We start from the raw sequence: 18,521 nt of genomic DNA on the forward strand, positions 1-18,521 counted from the left end.
AGATGAAAGGGTTTCCACCACTGCATTGTATCAATCGAAATTAAAGACAAATTGTATGTTCAATACACGTACCTACAATGAATAGCGCTATTTGCAATCGCGTTTTTGTGAGCTTTTTACGATATTCAATGGATATTGAGTATTGAAAAGTTATGATTTTTTCATTAGACTTAATGAGTTATAATCAGTGATACGTGCATTACGATGATTGATGCTTCTGGTTGGTAAGAATCTGAATGATCCAATCAGAAATGTACATAATGTCTGTGAGTATGTCTCGCAGTTCCTGGTGTATTGTGCCCGACTATTTTAAATGAAAACGCTTTGCTTTACAAGTACTTATAAGCCAAGTGCACGCTTTGCTTTTCCGTAACGTACCCATCACCCATATGGGTGACCTGAATGAGAGGCAACGCTACTCATAGCCTCTGTACCACCTACACCATTTTTTTTATGAAAGAATAGGACAAATGAGTATATGGGGCACCTGATGCTGGTGTCAGCCCGCTTAAGGATGGTGTATTAAAGATAAGCGGCCTCTGTTGTGATAGTACTATTGTGTACTATAACACATCAATTTGAGTCATTCTTTGTTGTCTTTTCGAGTATACACTTACCTCTTACATCGTGTGATATGAGCACATACTATATTTAAAGGAACATTAAATCCATCTTGTATTTTATTCGCCAGCGACAGTGTTCGCTATTCATCAGTTAATCTTCTATGTTTCACTACAAAATCTATCCTAAATGTATATACATTAGTTGTATAACTCAATTCGTTCCCAGTTAGATTTAAAACAATTCTGTTTCCGAGCTTCGTTTTTCATTTACTACAAATACGTTGTCAGTGCTCGAGAGAAGACTAACGCGGAACTTTCTGAGGGTCTGTTATACTTAATCCGCTGTTTCAAATTCGATTTAACTCAGTTTTGTAACGGGATTTCATTTTAACTTTAGTGGAGCGTGCTTAAGTTGGGCTTTCATTCTGTTCATTTTGTTGTTTCTTCGCCGAATATAAACAACGTTGATTAGTTTAAAAAAAAAACATTTTATTATAAGTCTAGTAGTAAGTATCAACAGAACCTATATCAAATAGGGTCAGCATGAGTGTGCTTAATTAAGAAAATACTCATAAAAATATGTATATTTTAAAGAGTCATTTTGAAAAATTTCCTTTCCTAGTAAATGCTGCTAGCACAAATAAACCCAAATAGTATTGTGAAACATGTGAATCTTAAAATCTTATTTACAATATGAATAACATCATATTCTGATTCTGTAAGTTATATAATAGCTATACCTACAACCAAACTACACAATAAGTATGAGAACTTCTTTGAGGACGATACGACATGGGTATCTTAAAAAAACGCAAACACGCGTTCCTACAAGGCCGGCAAGGCTCCTGTGACTGTGTAAAACAGTAGACATATGTATGTCTACTGTGGCGGTAATAACTTCGTGATAACTATACTATATCCATAGCAAACCGGATTAATTTACATTCTCATAAATTGGTGAGACTCACACTCTAGGCTACGCAACATTATTCACGATAACGGGTCGCGATCCTTTTAACACTATCTGTTCAATATCAACGACAGTGTCCTGTGCAAAGATTCCATGGAGGCAGAAGAGTCTAGTCTACCACACATTAGGCCAAATACCCGCGGTCAGTGAAGACTCACCCCGAAGTCATTGGTGATATCAAAGATTTAATAAATTACCTTGAGTGCTTGGTATTATAATATAAGCAGCCCGATCGCACAAAATAAGCGCGTTCTAGACGTAGAGTTACAGAAATACAGCCCGTGAATAAATAAGTAACCATCTCATTAATTGAATAGCGGTTTTATACTAAACGGTGGAAGTAATACATCTTATGCCGTTTTTATTGATCACCATGAAGTCAATCGAATCTTCCTGTAGCATAAGTGATAACTATATATTTATTTAGCAAGTGACACTGTCAATCAAATGACCTTGATGACGTCATAGTACATACTACACAGGTTGGTAACAAAAATTGTTTTAACTAATTATCGTACGACAACATTATCGATAAGCATTTGCCACATAGTATTATTTCTGATGTGAGTATTATATATACACCCTTTTTTATTTAGGTATATGGTTATGGAAAATCTTCGTTCAAAGGTTAACTTGGATCTTGTAATATTCTCATGTTGGTAGGACCACTAACCTTAGAATGTTCTTGTTGTGCCAGCAACTGCTCTCTCACCATCTGTAGTTGGAGAATCATTTCGGAGAGCTGTCTCTCTTTCTCCAGCACACTCTCTCCTGCTAAAGCCTGCAACGCTGCTGCATCCAGCATCCCTCTTCGGTCACTGTGACAGAGAAAAATTGCTCTCATGAAAAAACTTATAGTTAATATAAAGATTAGAAAACGTTAGGTATACGTTTTCTTTCATTATTAGGAACATAATACTGTGTTGAATAAGAACTAGTAAGACTTATGTTATACTTATTTGTTTGAAATAAAATTTACTTTCTTAATGATGCCACAGATTGGGAATGGAGTGACCGCCCTGAGGCTATTAAAGAATATGTTTAATTGTACATAACTTTGTAACCATATTATGATACTTATTACCTCAATATACTACCTATTATTTAACACAGTGAAAAAATACAATTATTATGTTTTAGTATCCAGAACCTTCACTGTTTAAATTGTTTTTTTGTTTTTGTACAATACTACGTATTAACTTCTTCTGCATTGTATCGTAAAGCTTGTTGTGAACCTTAGATCTTACACTACACATGTTCTTAGCTAAAGCGATACAACCTTAGGTCATTTATATATATATATATATATCTAGATATACTGTGACAGTTGTGAAAACCTCGAAAAAATAAGAGGTTAAAACTATTTTGAGCAATGCACAAAAACTGATACAAAGTGACAAACAAATTGCAAGTGTAAGACGTAGCTTGTCACACACACTACATTAATAAAGTTGGCATGTTTTCATCGGTTGTTTTGGCTGATAACACGTTTTGGCATATTAAATGCCAAAAACTACAATAGTTGCATAATAAATAGACGGTTACACAAACTTGGGGAATACAGGGTAACGTTGAATTATGCATGCACGGCAACCAGGCGCCCGCGATGATGTACAGACGAACATGTTGACAACTAACAACGCTTGTTATTACAACATGAAACTTTACGCTACAGCGTAACGGAAGTGTATTTACTACCGGAACTCGAACGGGACTCCGAACAAATTTTTATTTGTAAAAAATTAACCGATTTAATATATTATAAATGTTTGCGGTGAGGTATCCTCAGATAAAGATATATATAGGTCAATTATTTCTACGCATAGCTCCATATCGTTTAAATAATAAAATAAATAAAAAAAATAACAAAAAAACAAGCGCCTTCAAAAACACTATTCCAAAACAATAGATATAACGTGCACTAAAAAGTATAAAAATAATTGCGTATTTTTATACAATCTAATTCTAGTTACGATTATTGTTATTTTCGGAATCGGTGTCCTTCCCCCGCAACCCGCTCTCGCCTCTTCACGACTCAAGCACATCTCACCTATAACTATGTATGTAGTAACAAACCTATTTTGGATGACACCGACTCCAAAAATTACAATAATCGTAACTAGAATAAGATTAATTAGATTGTATAAAAATACGCACTTATTTTTATACTTTTTAGTACACATTATATCTATTGTTTTGGAATGGTGTTTTTGAAGGCGGTTGTTTTTTGTTATTTTTTTTATTTTATGATTTTTAGTGAATTTGAAGTACACTAACTAATAATTTGTCTAAATATGTGTAAAATATACATTTTTTTTTCAATGCAGCAAAGAACGTAAGTACTTTGCAATTTGATTACAGACAGTGTTCCGTTACTTTGTCATGGATTCCGTAATCCGAACCTAACCAAAGTCTCACCAAACTATCTTTGAAGTATATCCTTTCCAATAAAAAAAGAATCATCGAAATCGGTTGGCGCGATATTGAGTTATTCGTAAATTTATCATCCACTTTGCTATACACGTATAGCAAAATTTAAGACTTTAATGGTTTTCTCATGGATTCCACTGTCAGATCTGGACCAATGGGACCACTCGGGAAGCACCAGCTTTCAAATAAAAAAATATTGATCAAAATCGGTTCACCCAGTCGAAAGTTTTGAGGTAACAAACATAAAAAAAATACCGACGAATTTTGAACCTCCTCCATTTTTGTAGTCGGTTAAAAATATAAGATTTTATGTTTTTTTAATTTAAAAATTTCTTTATTCAATAGGATCGATGTAATCACATTAAATGGTCAGGTTTAAATGCTACTGCTACAATTACTATGGCTTCACTATCCTGACTAATGTGAGAAGAACCCACAAGAAACTCAGTGAGCAACATCTTTGTAATATTTTAATAATTTCCATGTGGATGGGACAGTTGTTTACTGAAAAATGGCTTAATTGAGCGCGTGTGTTTTTTAATGAACAAACAAACGCGCGTACTTGTTCCTAATGGTACGTGATCAATGCTTCTATACATTATTTATTGTAATACCAGAAGAATCACTCAAAAGTTGTCGACGTCTTAGATGAAACAGTCAACATTTAAATGGCAATGCCCAACAATATACAGCGCAAGTAAACTAATTCCACAGAAAACTGTATAAAAAATTAAAGTGGAAAAATATTCGCCAGTGGAAGACGCCAGGGATGTACCTACGTCAGAATCCTGCTAAGAGGACCTGCATTTTGTGTGTGTATCTATTATTGTGATATAAATAAAATCTGATTGATTTTTTTTTGGTTGTTTTTTCCAATTGGGACAACAATATTACATTCGAAAGATAGTATTCTTGTATTAAGCGTTTCTTTTCAAAAAACCCATTCTATATGCTACAGGTACACTAAAGCAATATTTAGTCTGTGTATATATTTTAAATGTTTTATTCGCAGTCTTATGTGCCCAGTGATTCGTTTTCAATGCACTATTTCATTTTTAATTTTACTCAACGATAGACAAAGATATCAATAGTTTTTTTTGTTATGTTACCAAATGCCTGAGCATGATATTGATAGATATATAGACAAAGACGCGGTAAATTTCTGTCTGAATAGTGATGGTGATTATCTAGTGATCGAGAAGGGAACACTTTAATTCGTATGTATTATATACACCACACTCGAATAAAATCTCGTGAGAACCGCTAGTAGGGGTCACACCGGCAGCACAAAGGAATGCATCGAGGGGCGGAACTGAATTATTAATGCAGCGTCCGGACTTTACCGTTCAAGATGTCATGATAGTATTCATCACTCTTTTATAAAATGGACTTCTCTGTCTAACTGGACTGTCTATTTTTTATACAAGAAGTGACGTAACTAGCAGACGGTCTGCCTCGTATTGAGGGGCGTTATTTCCAACTGTCACTAGGATCAGAAATGCAATAAAACAACCTAAGGCGTAGCGTAATGCAATACAACCGCACCACATGATGTAACGCTCATTACCCTGTTATCATATTAGCATAATTTTATATCCAAAACACAAAATAGGATCAAAATTAATAGATTTTAGCAGATTTTCTTAAGGTTCCAATTTTATACGACAGTCAAAACATATCGTACAATCTACAGTCAATCTAACGTAACATCCATAATATATATATATCTTAGATAATTTATAAATCTAGATAGAGCCTCTTGCTGCTAGACAACCGGTGATAACAGGCCAGGGTTATTACTTTCGTGTGCGTGACAAGCTACGTCTTACACTCGCAATTTATATGTCAATTTGTGTTAGTGTGCGTGCATTGCTCAAAGTAGAGGTTAACTGGCAACCTCAATTTTTATCGAATTTTTCATAGCTATCTAGACGTATAAATGATCTAAGGTTTATGTTTGAACCGATATCTTTTGGCAACAGAGAGTATTCATAACCATCACATGAGCCATTCGCATGTAGAAACTAATATTAAAAAGATGATTAACTTATTCTTATTATAAGGTTTGACACAACAATAAATAGTAGAATACGTTGATACTCTTGGTTAGAACCTTAAATAATGTCAACAAAATTATTATAGACTAAAAATTGAAATAATCAATTTAAATGGACCTCTCAAAATAAAAAAATAATCAATAAATATCGTTAATATTAAACAGTCATTTACCTAAGTAAGTAATAATAATCCACTCCAATTAATTATAAACCGAAATTACAGTTGAGTTATTCTCGAAGGTTCAATAAAGCGATCTTATTGAGAAATGAATATTCTGACATTAACATAACCCATATGACAACGGCCGAAAAAATCTCAATCGAAACGAATTTTAGGTCAAAATCGACAATGGAACAACTTTCACATTATACTTACTGGTTGTCATGTAATGAGCTAATTAGGTACAATCTGTCTGTCACAACAGAATATTTGATTAATGACTGCTTGTAAAACCTAATTTAGTATTACATAGAGCTAGTTAATTATAATAACTACCATCCAATCTTACATGTAATTTTTTTTGGATCTTCTTTTGACAAAAGGATCTTACATAATTTATACGTCTAGATACAGTCTCTTGATGTTAAGCAAGCGATGAAAACAGGCCACGTTTATCACTTGAGTGTGCGTGACAATCTACGTCTTATACTTACAATATGTATGTCACTTTGTATTATAGTCAAAATAGAGGTTGACAGTTAACGACTATTTTTCGACCTTTTCTAAGTTGTCATAATATATAATATATGTATATGTTTATGACAAAAGCGGCTCTATATTGGTATTTTTTATAGAATAGGGCGACAAATTCAATGCAAATAAGTTATTAATTATAATAATAGATATTGTAACGAAGGCCTTGCTGCTGGAGTATATTCTGACTTAAGTGATTGCTCAATACTGGGTGTGTACTTAAATATTACAATTAAATTTAATATAATATATTTACAATACAAACAAAAAAGCTGTTCGCGCAACACACTATCACAATCAGACGACAAGTGTTCGTCATTGACAAACTAACTATTGATATGATATAAACAGGATTGTATTATTAAAATAGAAAGACGAATAATAAGACCAATTTAAAACTCTTTCGAAAAATTCTATAATTACATAATATCTGCTCCTTTTTAATATGTATTATTACATTGGTGTTCACTTACTAATATTTTTTTTCCTGTAAGTTTAAAACTGCACTGTGATAGAGCCTATTTTCTTATAGAAAACTGTTTTTCGTCCAAACAAGTGTGTTCGGCGCACGTTCGATATTATTTTCCTGTTCACTGGAACGCCATTCATGATTTATTGTCTGTCAAATAAAGTGGTTTTGTTTTGTTAACTCTAACCGGTAGCGACGCGAGCGGTTTTTATGTGTCCATTGTGGCGTGATCAATTTTTATGCTGTTTATTGACGTTTTTATATGTGCATTCACGCATGTTTCATGAGTTTAAAATGCAATGGAATGCTTTATGTTTAACATTAACACTTTTCTGTTTAGGTGGTTTGTTTATGCACGCGAGTAGATTGACTGCAGAAAGTTCTAGACTATGTCTAGTGTTGGAAAAGGTGGAGTTAAGTGTTCCTGGAACAGATAGTTTTAAATGGGACTAAAGGGACTGATTGATAACCCATGCCCCCATTCTCTTGCAAGTACCAGAGTATTATAATGGTTGTCTTTTTTAAATAAGAGAGGACAAACGGGTAAAAGGCTCGCGTGATGGAGGGTGATGAGGAGTATTTGATGTTTGAGTATTTTTGTTGCATCACTTTGTATATATGGCAGGCTCCTTTGTACCGGATGCCGGCTACATTATGGGTACCACAACGGCGCCTATATATATATATTTCAGCCGTGAAGAAGTGATGTGTAAGCATTGTTGTATTTCAGTCTGAAGGGTGTCGTAGCTAGTGAAATTACTGGGCAAATGAGACTTGACATCTTATGTCTGAAGGTGAAGAAGCGTAATTGTAGTGCCGCTAAGATTTTTTTTTGTTTTTTCAAGAATCCTGAGCGGCATTGCATTGTTATAGGCAGGGATTATCAATTACCATCAGCTGAACGTTCTGCTCGTCTCGACCATTATTAACATAAAAAAATTACTAGATTTATGACCTATGTGTCATTTAAATTAATTTCGGGTGTTTGAAAATTGAAGGTATTAATAAATAAAATTCCGTAAGAGCAACATTAGATTAAGAAAATTTGTTGAATTAAGTTGACACTCAATAAAACTGACAACTTTTGGACAACATAAAATTATATGCAATTTACATTATAATAGCTTCTTACGAAAACGAATAATATACACAATAAGAACAACATGAGAGTGTTTTATTTTTGAATGTGGCAACGCTGATTGATAATGTCTAAAGTATGTTGTAATATTTTATGTTCACAGCATGTTATGTGCACTCTGTGTAGAGCACAACCTCACAATGTACTAGCGTATAGACGAACGAAGCGTGCGAGAAGAATAACTCTGAAAGATAAAGCAAGATAGAAAATGAAAGCAAATCTATTTTATTGAAATCGACTTTTATTGACAATTCGTAAAGTCATCCAGGCTTGGCAACAGCTCCTTAGTATGTTGAGTTTCTCAGTATTATTAAACCACTAATTGATGAATCAACGTCATTATTAGTCAGGTACCTACGAAATATCACAAAACTTTCGTATGAATATTAAAAGGGCGAACTGGAAATTTTAAACCAAAGAATTTACTCATTTAGCTCTTATACTATTTGCATTTGAAATCCGACTTCAAGACAATTTGCAAATCCGAGAGACACTCTATTTTGTTTCTATTTAAAGTACACAAAGAAAATTGGCACGTAGAGCCCCTGTAAAAGAAATCCTGAAGGGTTGTCGGCGTTGTGTCATTAAAATGGATGCAAGGAACGTGACGCGATGAATTTTGACATTATACATGGTGTTCACAATATATACTAGGTTTATGTTGTATTAATTTACGTTTAGTCCGCGTAGATATCTGGGTAACTATATATTTTTTGTTCAAAATACCATTTCAAAAAATATTCAAATTATAAAAAAATCTGATTAAACAAGTTTGTGCTGTGTTCGGTAGAAATAAAATTTAGTGATCACTTTGTTATGCCAGTGTTCACTTATGATACACAAACCATAGGTCTTATTCTAAATTACACAGAAAAGTTTTAAGACACGTAAAAACCGAAAACGCAATGACTGTATCTGTAGTTGGAATAAAATAAAATACGTCATTACAGTCACAGTATCGTGGGGCACGTTGGGGAATAGAATATATACATATATGGTGGACAAGCCTCTAACGGAGTTTCACTTGAAGGTGGACAAACCATAAGAGTGCACCATCATATTTCGTAGATATATTTACTGTTTATCAGAATAGTAAAAGTGTCGTATCAATTATGTTCTGGTCAATACTAGCAGCTAACTTCACAATCTGACATTACGTCAAAATGCGAAACTCCAAGTGAACATTGATCTCTGGCATTTCACAATCGCGTGTTTCATCAGAAACTTTTCCGCCACGCACTCAGTCTGTAGAATCATCTGTATGCTATGTATCTGCTGTACCTATACTAGAAGCGATAACACACAGAGACCTTCAAATCTCAAACATATTCGAATATCAAAGTCCGGCAACGCATCTCTTTACCTTTGGTTTAGCTGATCTCCATAGATGGCTGGATTTTTTACTTTCCATCAGTTGCCTTTTTGGCCCCCTCTAATATAAAATAATAATTTGTACAATAACATGTAAAATTGTCGCAAAATTAACTAATAATATAGAAGGCCATTATCTTTTTACCATGTTATATTTAAAACATGTAAAAAATTCCTAAACAGGAAAAGCTAACATCTTATGAATTACGTCCAAAATGGCAGCTCATAATATTTGCTAATAAAAGCACCCTGTAACTTTTAAGAAAAGTTAGAAAGCAATAAGTGAACGTCAGGCTGAACTGACACAAATGTAATTGTAAACATGTCTTTAAAACTTCATTCTTTTAATCTTTTTTCCTCCGATACCTTTGAGGGGCGAAATGAGAGTATTACGAGACTTCTTTGATATTAATAGGGACTTTTTATGAACCGCGTAATTATCAGGGAGTAGGTATTAATTTTATTTGATCGATACTTTAATTAAGTTATTGTTTGGTTTCCGCAATGCGCTTAAATTATAGTTGTCCTCAATACGATGAAAGCGGGTAGGTATTAAGAAGTTTAAGGAAAATAATATATGTTTCGTGTTTTTTATTCTAAAAGAACAAATTATGATGTTTGTAATATTAAAGCTTAGAGCATTTATACGTCTAGATAAACTGTGACAGCCGTGAAAATGTCGAAAAAATTTTATTTGAAATTTAGCCTCTATTTTGAGCAATGCTACACTAACACTAAGTGACATACAAATCGCGAGTGTAAGACGTAGCTTGTCACGTACACTAAACTAATAAACCTGGCCTGTTTTCATCGGTTGTCTAGAAGTATAAATTATCTAAGTGTTCAAGTAAGTTATACATATTATATATAGTAATTATATACATCATTAACGAAATAAGAAAAAAAGATTTATTAGGAGAAACTGCCGAATTGCCTCCCAAGTATTTCATCAGAACAGCCCTTACTATAAATAATAGCAGTAGGTATGAATACAACTTATGCAATACAAACCACCTCATGTATCATGCAGAAGTTGCTAGGGTTGTCCCGCGCCAACACAATTTGTTGCCAACAATAAAAAATCCCTTAACGCGAGACAACGGTGAGGCGCTGGGGTTATTCGTCTTGTTTGCTCCCGGCGACAGGTTTGTTCGCTTAGTGTGGATACGCCTGTTTCAAATACTTGAAACTTCACGTCAGAAAACTAAAGTAATTTTCCTTTGTTCTGGTATTTATTTTACTCTTTAATATTATTTTAATAAAACAATAGTATTAATAAAGATAAGATAATATTTGTGACATTAAAAACATATCTATTTTACTTTATAGAAAATATAACAAGTTTATTTGTTTCTGTTTTTATTCTTGCCTGTAATTTAACTAACGTAATTTCCTGACATTAAGTCAAGAAATTCACATTCATTATTTTTTGATCTTTGGTAAACGTTTAAAAGTGCTTCAAGTTTGTGAAAATATTAATTAATAACACAAGTTTACACACGTGACTAGAGAATACCTCAGTATTTCATCGTGAAACAATCTCACTATTCAATCAATGATCTATTGGCTGCAAAAGTGCCTTCTGTACAACAATTGAATAATAAGTAAGGTAGTTGATATAACCGTCATGTCCATACAAATCGTACACCAACAATGCACATTATTATTTTAAAGGCCGTCTACGTCGTCCGTCATGCTATTGCGTTTTTATTGAGTTCACTGAGAGATACAACCTCCTGCCTCTTGCCTACCGCGGACCCTGGACTAGCATTTTATATCACGTTAGGGCTTTAAGCTTTGTATAATCTTTTATTGCTGAAAGAAAAAGAAAATTTTATTTAACCTTCCTTGGTACTTTACACTCAATGATTTAAAAAATGTCATATTATACTCGCTTTGAATAAACGCAGTATTTATGTTATATTATTACTTATATTACGACAAAGCAAATTATGATATTATTGTTGTTTGTAGATAAAAGAAGTTTGAGAAAAAAGTTTGAGATATTGAGTTAATCTAAATATCATTTTTTCATCAATTAAAAGTTAAAACTTACATCTATGCCTGTATTATTGCTGCATATTCAAAATGTTATCTTCTATCTACCTTCTAATACTTTATAGTAAAAATCCAACGATCAAATAAAACATATTTTAGGATAATGGCCGACAGTAAATGTAAGAGAATCACACCAATAACCGAAGTGGACCGGGCCACTCCATATTGTGATCAATAAAAATAAATATAAATGGAAAGGCAAACGTATGAATTCTTCATTTGAAATTGTACAGCCATGTCGGTATTATCATTTTTAGTGCTCGCCACACTGCTATATTCAGATGGAATTTTTGATGCACTGGCAACACAGCGTCGCTCCGATTGGCCGGCCTGAATATTGTATGAACCAATCACTGGTTGCGCTTAGCGTTGCATTCCAATTTCAAAATGATTAAGGCGGGAAAACGACAAAATATGCTTTTCAAATGTGATTTTGATCCGTGGTTATTGACTGCAAATACAAGGTTTATGTCAATATTAGATCATAAATCATTATGGAATGAAATAGATCATATACTCTTGTACAATTGTTTGTATCTAAATCAAATATGAATTATATCATCTATTTTATCATCAACATAAGTACCTACATCTCACACGGTCCTGACATTATCAAGTCCACGGACTAGTAAAAAAAGGATTCCGCGCCGTGATATTAGCAAGTGAAGCACCTTTATACTAGTGTGTGTGCGGTTACGGGGTATACCAGATACACAATTTTTTCTCCCTTAATTAATCATATATCCACAAATACTTTTATATTATTGTTTTTACACTTTTTCACAACGCACGATGGCATTTTTTAAATATTTTATTGCGACGCAAACTGATATGTCACAGACGATGGCGAATCTCATAATGGCGGCCGATCAGCTTGTATTAGTGTAAGTGTATGCGTGGGGCTATGTATTTACATGTTTACCGGCTTGTTTTGGTGCCTCACTGTTATGTAAGGTGACACGGAGTCCTTATTTTATTTCTCGTCCGTGTATCAAGTCATATCGAAATTGTTTTATTAATTTACTAAAATTACAGTTATGAATGCCAATATATAAGTATGTAGATACATTGACCATTTATTACCAATTGAGAAAGGGTTTACCTTTTATGAAAAAGAGTTGCAAGAAACTCATTACAGCTTCATCTCTTTACAATTTATGCAAATTTAAGTAAGTTAAAATTAGTCATTAAAAAAAAACACAAGAGTTATTGAAAGAGATGCATCAATCAATACACTTTAAATAATTAAATATGATAAAGATACTTTTATGATTTCAATATTAACTTTTGTAACCTTTTTGCTTGTGAAACAACTTCCTATTATAAACTTTCAATATAACGGGAAGCTTGCCGCAATACATCACTGAAAATGATATTGGTTTTACCATTTTTCTTATATAATATATTTGGTTAATACAAGGATTTCATTTTTTTTTTATGGAATAGGAGGACAAACGAGCGTACGGGTCACCTGTTGTTAAGTGATCACCGCCGCCCACAATCTCTTGCAACACCAGAGGAATCACAGGAGCGTTGCCGGCCTTTAAGGAAGGTGTACGCGCTTTTTTTGAAGGTACCCATGTCGTATCGTCCCTGAAACACCGCACAAGGAAGCTCATTTCACAGCTTTGTAGTACGTGGAAGAAAGCTCCTTCAAAACCGCACTGTGGAGGACCGCCACACATCCAGATGGTAAGGATGATATCCTAACTTGTGGCGTGTCGTGCGAAGGTGGAATTCGGCGGCAGGAATCAGGTTAAACAGCTCTTCGGAACACTCCCCGTGCTAAATGCGGTAGAAGACACACAATGAAGCGAAGTCTCTACGCAACGCCAAGTGATCCAGCCGTTCACAGAGCATTGGGTCCCCGACAATTCGAGCTACTCTGCGTTGCACGCGGTCAAATGGATCGAGCTGATACTGGGGTGCGCCAGACCAGAGATGACAGCAATACTCCATGTGTGGCCGGACCTGCGCTTTGTAGAGCGCTAGTATGTGGGCCGGCTTGAAGTATTGCCGTGCTCTATTAATGACGCCCAGTTTCTTTGAAGCCAATTTGCCTTTGCCTTCCAGATGACCACGAAATTGGCAATCGCTCGAGATTTCGAGACCCAGTATTCCGATACTAGGCGAGTAATTCATTGTAAGTAATTGCAATGTAGTGTAACATGTTTACGATATTAACATTATCTCAACCGTAACCACAAAATATATAAACAATGTATAACGCAACTTAAACAAACAAAACCATTATTCCAACAGAATTGCACAATTATTGAACAAAACAATAAACATTCAATGAACATAAAAACATTCCAATAGACAAATTGTCGACAACATTGTTTGACGACATATCACTCAATAGAACATTGTAATAGATTTTAAAGAGGTATTGTTTGCTTTGAAGTGAACTTGTCTTCATACTTGTATTATCTAAGAAATAATAATAATATGTTGAACGGAGAAATAATTATGGTGTTCTTTTTATCGGATGTTAGTAAAAAAAAGAGTTATCGTATTCGCGGCCACGTCCACGAGTTGATTTTCATTTCTCAGTTTGAGTTAGCTGAGCTTAGAGCAAGCGTTACAAACTACGACATGTCAATCAAAATCGGTTACAGTAACAATATGAGTAAACATCGTAAGTACTTTACGTTAATATCATTATAAATGGAGTTATAATTTAGTGTATAATATATATTGTATAGATATTTTTTTTTGTTTTAATAATTGTTGTAAATTTACATTATTTATTTCTCTTTAATTTAAGTAAGTATTGTACAAACACTTTTTCTATGTCCTTTTTTTCTTTAACATTGTAAGTATACCACAAAGTTTTACGTAGTAACTCGGGGTGTCGTATCTGACTACAATTTTATTTGCCTTGTACGTGATTTCTTTATAATGTACTATGTAAGTTGTAGTTGTTTGCTTTTCCAAATATAGAAAAAAAAAATTAATGGAGGTTGCAAATGTGTTTGACTCATCAGTCATTATTTGATTTCAATATTGTTTATGTAATGATAGTTCACTGCTTTTGGTAACGTTTATATTGTAAATGTCAAGGATGGACTCGTAACACACTACTATCTGTATCAATAACATGACAATCTCTGAGACGGCAATACAAAGAACCTGTCATGTTCGAGTAAGACTGGAACACGAAGGATTGGACCGTACTATGGCGCAAATTATCACTTTGTAATTTTTTTTATAAAAAATGAAAAGAAAAAATCTGCAACTTCCTGTTTTGCTGTTCTCTGACGATTCAATTCATTGTGATATGTTTAAAGAGTCTGTCTGTTAACTTATACAGCTAAGTCATTTTATCATTTAAATTCTGCTTATATAGCTTACCTACGTATATCGTTAACTTTTTACTTAAATTGTTTTTAACTGCTGAAAGTTTTTAACTATTAATCTTCCGTAATAAATACATTATACTTAAGGCGACCATTTTAAAATTCATAATCTTTGTTTGTATTTGTTACACTCGAAACTCTGCACTCTTATAATTATATTAACTTAAAGAAGTGGTAAGTCCTTAAGACGTAGAAATTTGTAGTTCCTTTATCCTCCACTATCCTAACTACTTCCCTAAATTGAAAATAACCGAATAGATACATCATTATATATATAATATATAGCACAATGTACTTTTTAGTGGTGTAGATTTTTGGTTTCAAACTAGTTCATTCTGTTGTTCACGATGTATGTACTAATGACATAATCATTGCATCAGTCATAAAAATAAGACATTAATATAACAAAATATGTCTGAAGCTATTTATATTGTGGAGCAAACGCATTGTGCTTACGAAATACATCACTCTACGAATTATAGCTTTCGTATTGTTCAGGATTGAGCTGTGATGGTTGGTTCAAGGTATAGGCTGAGGCGGGCGGTTAATTTTTTTTTTGGTTAAATCATAATAAAGTTTACAATGCTCATAGATTTCATACTATAATTTTTTTTTAAATTTCAGAGTAGATAATATTATTCGCCGACAGCGTTAATAATAATGGATCAACAATCAAGTCAAGTTTGACTTCCACATCCAGTCCCCACTTCTTCAATTAGAAAATAGTTAAACTGCATTCTGTATTTGAAGAACAACATGTAGTTTGCTGTTCATTAAAAATTTACAGCGCTAGGAGCAAAATATATAAAATACTACACAAAAACGTAACATTTATAAACTCGCACGATATTGTAGGGACAGGCTGCCATGTTTGCGACGCCAGATTACAAAAACTTCTTCAACCACCAATATTAAGTATCGTATTTTCCACACCAACGACTGCTTGCTTAACAAAACTCTGAGTTGTATATAAAAAGGTGTCAATATGCTTTGTATATATTATTGCTTTCCACGAAACTTTTTCCGGGGGTGGTGATCACTTAACATCAGATGAACCGAACGCTCGTTTTTCCTCCTCTTTCATGAAGAAAAAAAATATATATTTGAACCGGGAATACTGAGTTGGTCATGTAGAAAGGGTGGAATAAAATAGATTTATTGCTGAACATTATGCAGACAGTTTATTGCATTTAGTTTTCTAATAAAAAAAGCTAATTTGAAATAACGCAGAAGTGTATGCGGGTGCATTAACGTATATTATATAGTTATACTGGAAGATTAACGCTTATAACTTGAACCATGGTTTAGAAGCCGCTTAGAGCAATAACTTTGACGGATTGCAGTACATTACAGTCTCACATCTTAATTCTCTAGCGGGCAATTAACGCCGCGTTTAATTATCGTTTGCGGGACAATGGCCATACATTCGTCATAATATTATAGTTACCTCTCCTGTGACTCCGCTTCGCAGAAACTGCTTGATATCTTAATAATATTTTGAGCAGGTTTTGATTATGTTATTAACATTCATAGGGCTCACTTGTTGTTTGATGATAGAATTTTGTGACGATTCAATGAAAAATTAACAGTTTTATTATTTTGTGACCATTACATATAATTTTTTGATTGATACTTCTAAAGTAGTACAGTAGAAGGTTCGTCGTGTTTGTAATATATATATATATATTGTATATTGTAATGTATAATATATATATATATATATATATATATATATATAATATTGCTTGTAGCGGCGACCTAATATTGTGATTTGAATGATATTGGTGGTAGTGGTAGTCCATGCGTTAAATATACCGTACTTGAGATATTTATTATGTATTTTGCATCACCTTAAACTAGGTACTTGTAATTGTAAATATTTGATTTTAAAGTGTCAATTAGTTGCCATTATCGCTTAGTCGATTCGTGTAGACTTCAATTCAAGAAGAAAAAATGAACTGTTTAATAAGTTAGCTAGAGTTAAGAGCTCCTTCATAGGTCTTGTTATTCAATTTTATAATAAAATACTGGACTGTACTAGGACTCACTGGTCACAAAACTTTAGAAACATATTAAAGCTACTTAGAAACAGGAGGCTTACTAAAGTAACTATACTGATAGTATAATCTACTACTTGTCTGGTTTCGCACAGGCCACATAAAATTGTGTGTATTATATTCAGTAGAGTAATCAATTTTGTTTAATATAGTTTAAAAAAATGGGCTGGGAGTTTCTTGTCAGATCTTCTCCCCTTTCAAAGACTCTTTACGATATGATGTACATAGCCGCTGAACAAGCGATACATAGCCGAGCGTCACGTGTCACGCGCGGATATACAAGTTTTCAGTTCAACATTGTATCCATGGCAACATTCGCTCCGATAGCAAGACAACAGTAACTAGTTCATATTGACATTACCTCAACCTCTATTATTAAGTTATCTGCATCTAGTTTTATTGTGCGATAGACCGGACACTACTGAGCTCTGATAACACTCACCACATTCGCGAATCGTGATTTCTTGATACTAATGTGAGATATGCGCAGATCTAGTTACATTGGTTAGTGCTAATTGCTTGGTTATTACAGATACAAGTACAATGAGATTAGAATAATAGGCGCCATTTTGTTTGTCACAACAGGAACTTACTTTGTAAACTAAATTAAAATAAACAGTTTGATATTGTGGTTATATACTTCTTTATAGACTGACTACCACATTCAACACTGACGTCCTCTTGTAACTCATAATCTGTCCTATTAATAAACGCAATGAAAAATTACTCCAAGTGTCAAATTACTTCTGCCTGTCGTGTAAGTCTGTAGTGAATATCACCCGCATTACGTTGAAGTCTGGTATTCCACAACCGTGTTTTACAAGAAATTTTGTGGAATCAATTACCGGCTCCTGTTTTCCCCAACCGGTAACACATCTCTCGACGCTTGTTGTTTCGGATGTCGATGAGCAGTCGCTTCAACCATTGCTATCCCGTTTGCCTCCTGGTTTCTCTCTCTCTCTCTCTTCTGGTACGTAATTTAATATATTCCGACAGGGCAATAAATCATACTTTACCAAAAAGATTTTACTTTCCTATAAGGGCCAAGGGTCGCGAATGCAAGGGACCTCGAATGCCATTGAATTATTTTAGTGGAAATATTAAAATTGCGTATTGTTAATGGGGTAATGCCTTCAAAATAGCCCTATAATCCTTCATTGATTGAACTTCTATGATTGTCAAAATGGTATTTAATTGTGACGTCATTTGTTCTTTTCGGTTTTCATAAGGTACCCACTTGGCGGACGGATGTATTTTGACCAAGCCGTAAATAATTTCACATTATATCTGATCATAAAGATTATTAAAATGAAACCATAAATAAACTGATTCTTTATCTTGGTAGGAACCCT

The 18,521-nt window shown here is 33.7% G+C and overlaps 1 protein-coding gene across 2 annotated transcripts in view; it reads right to left on the bottom strand.

Annotated features, from left to right (window-relative positions):
* The window catches only part of LOC126978121 (transcription factor egl-13), a 343,538-nt gene that overhangs the window by 60,193 nt on the left and 264,824 nt on the right, over positions 1–18,521 (bottom strand). For both annotated transcript variants that reach the window (XM_050826857.1, XM_050826856.1), the window contains exon 3: positions 2,207–2,351. In XM_050826857.1, coding sequence (XP_050682814.1) covers positions 2,207–2,351 — 145 coding nt within the window. The remainder of the gene's footprint in view (positions 1–2,206; positions 2,352–18,521) is intronic.

The sequence above is a fragment of the Leptidea sinapis genome, chromosome 47, assembly GCF_905404315.1.
Source record: "Leptidea sinapis chromosome 47, ilLepSina1.1, whole genome shotgun sequence".
NCBI lineage: Eukaryota > Metazoa > Arthropoda > Insecta > Lepidoptera > Pieridae > Leptidea > Leptidea sinapis.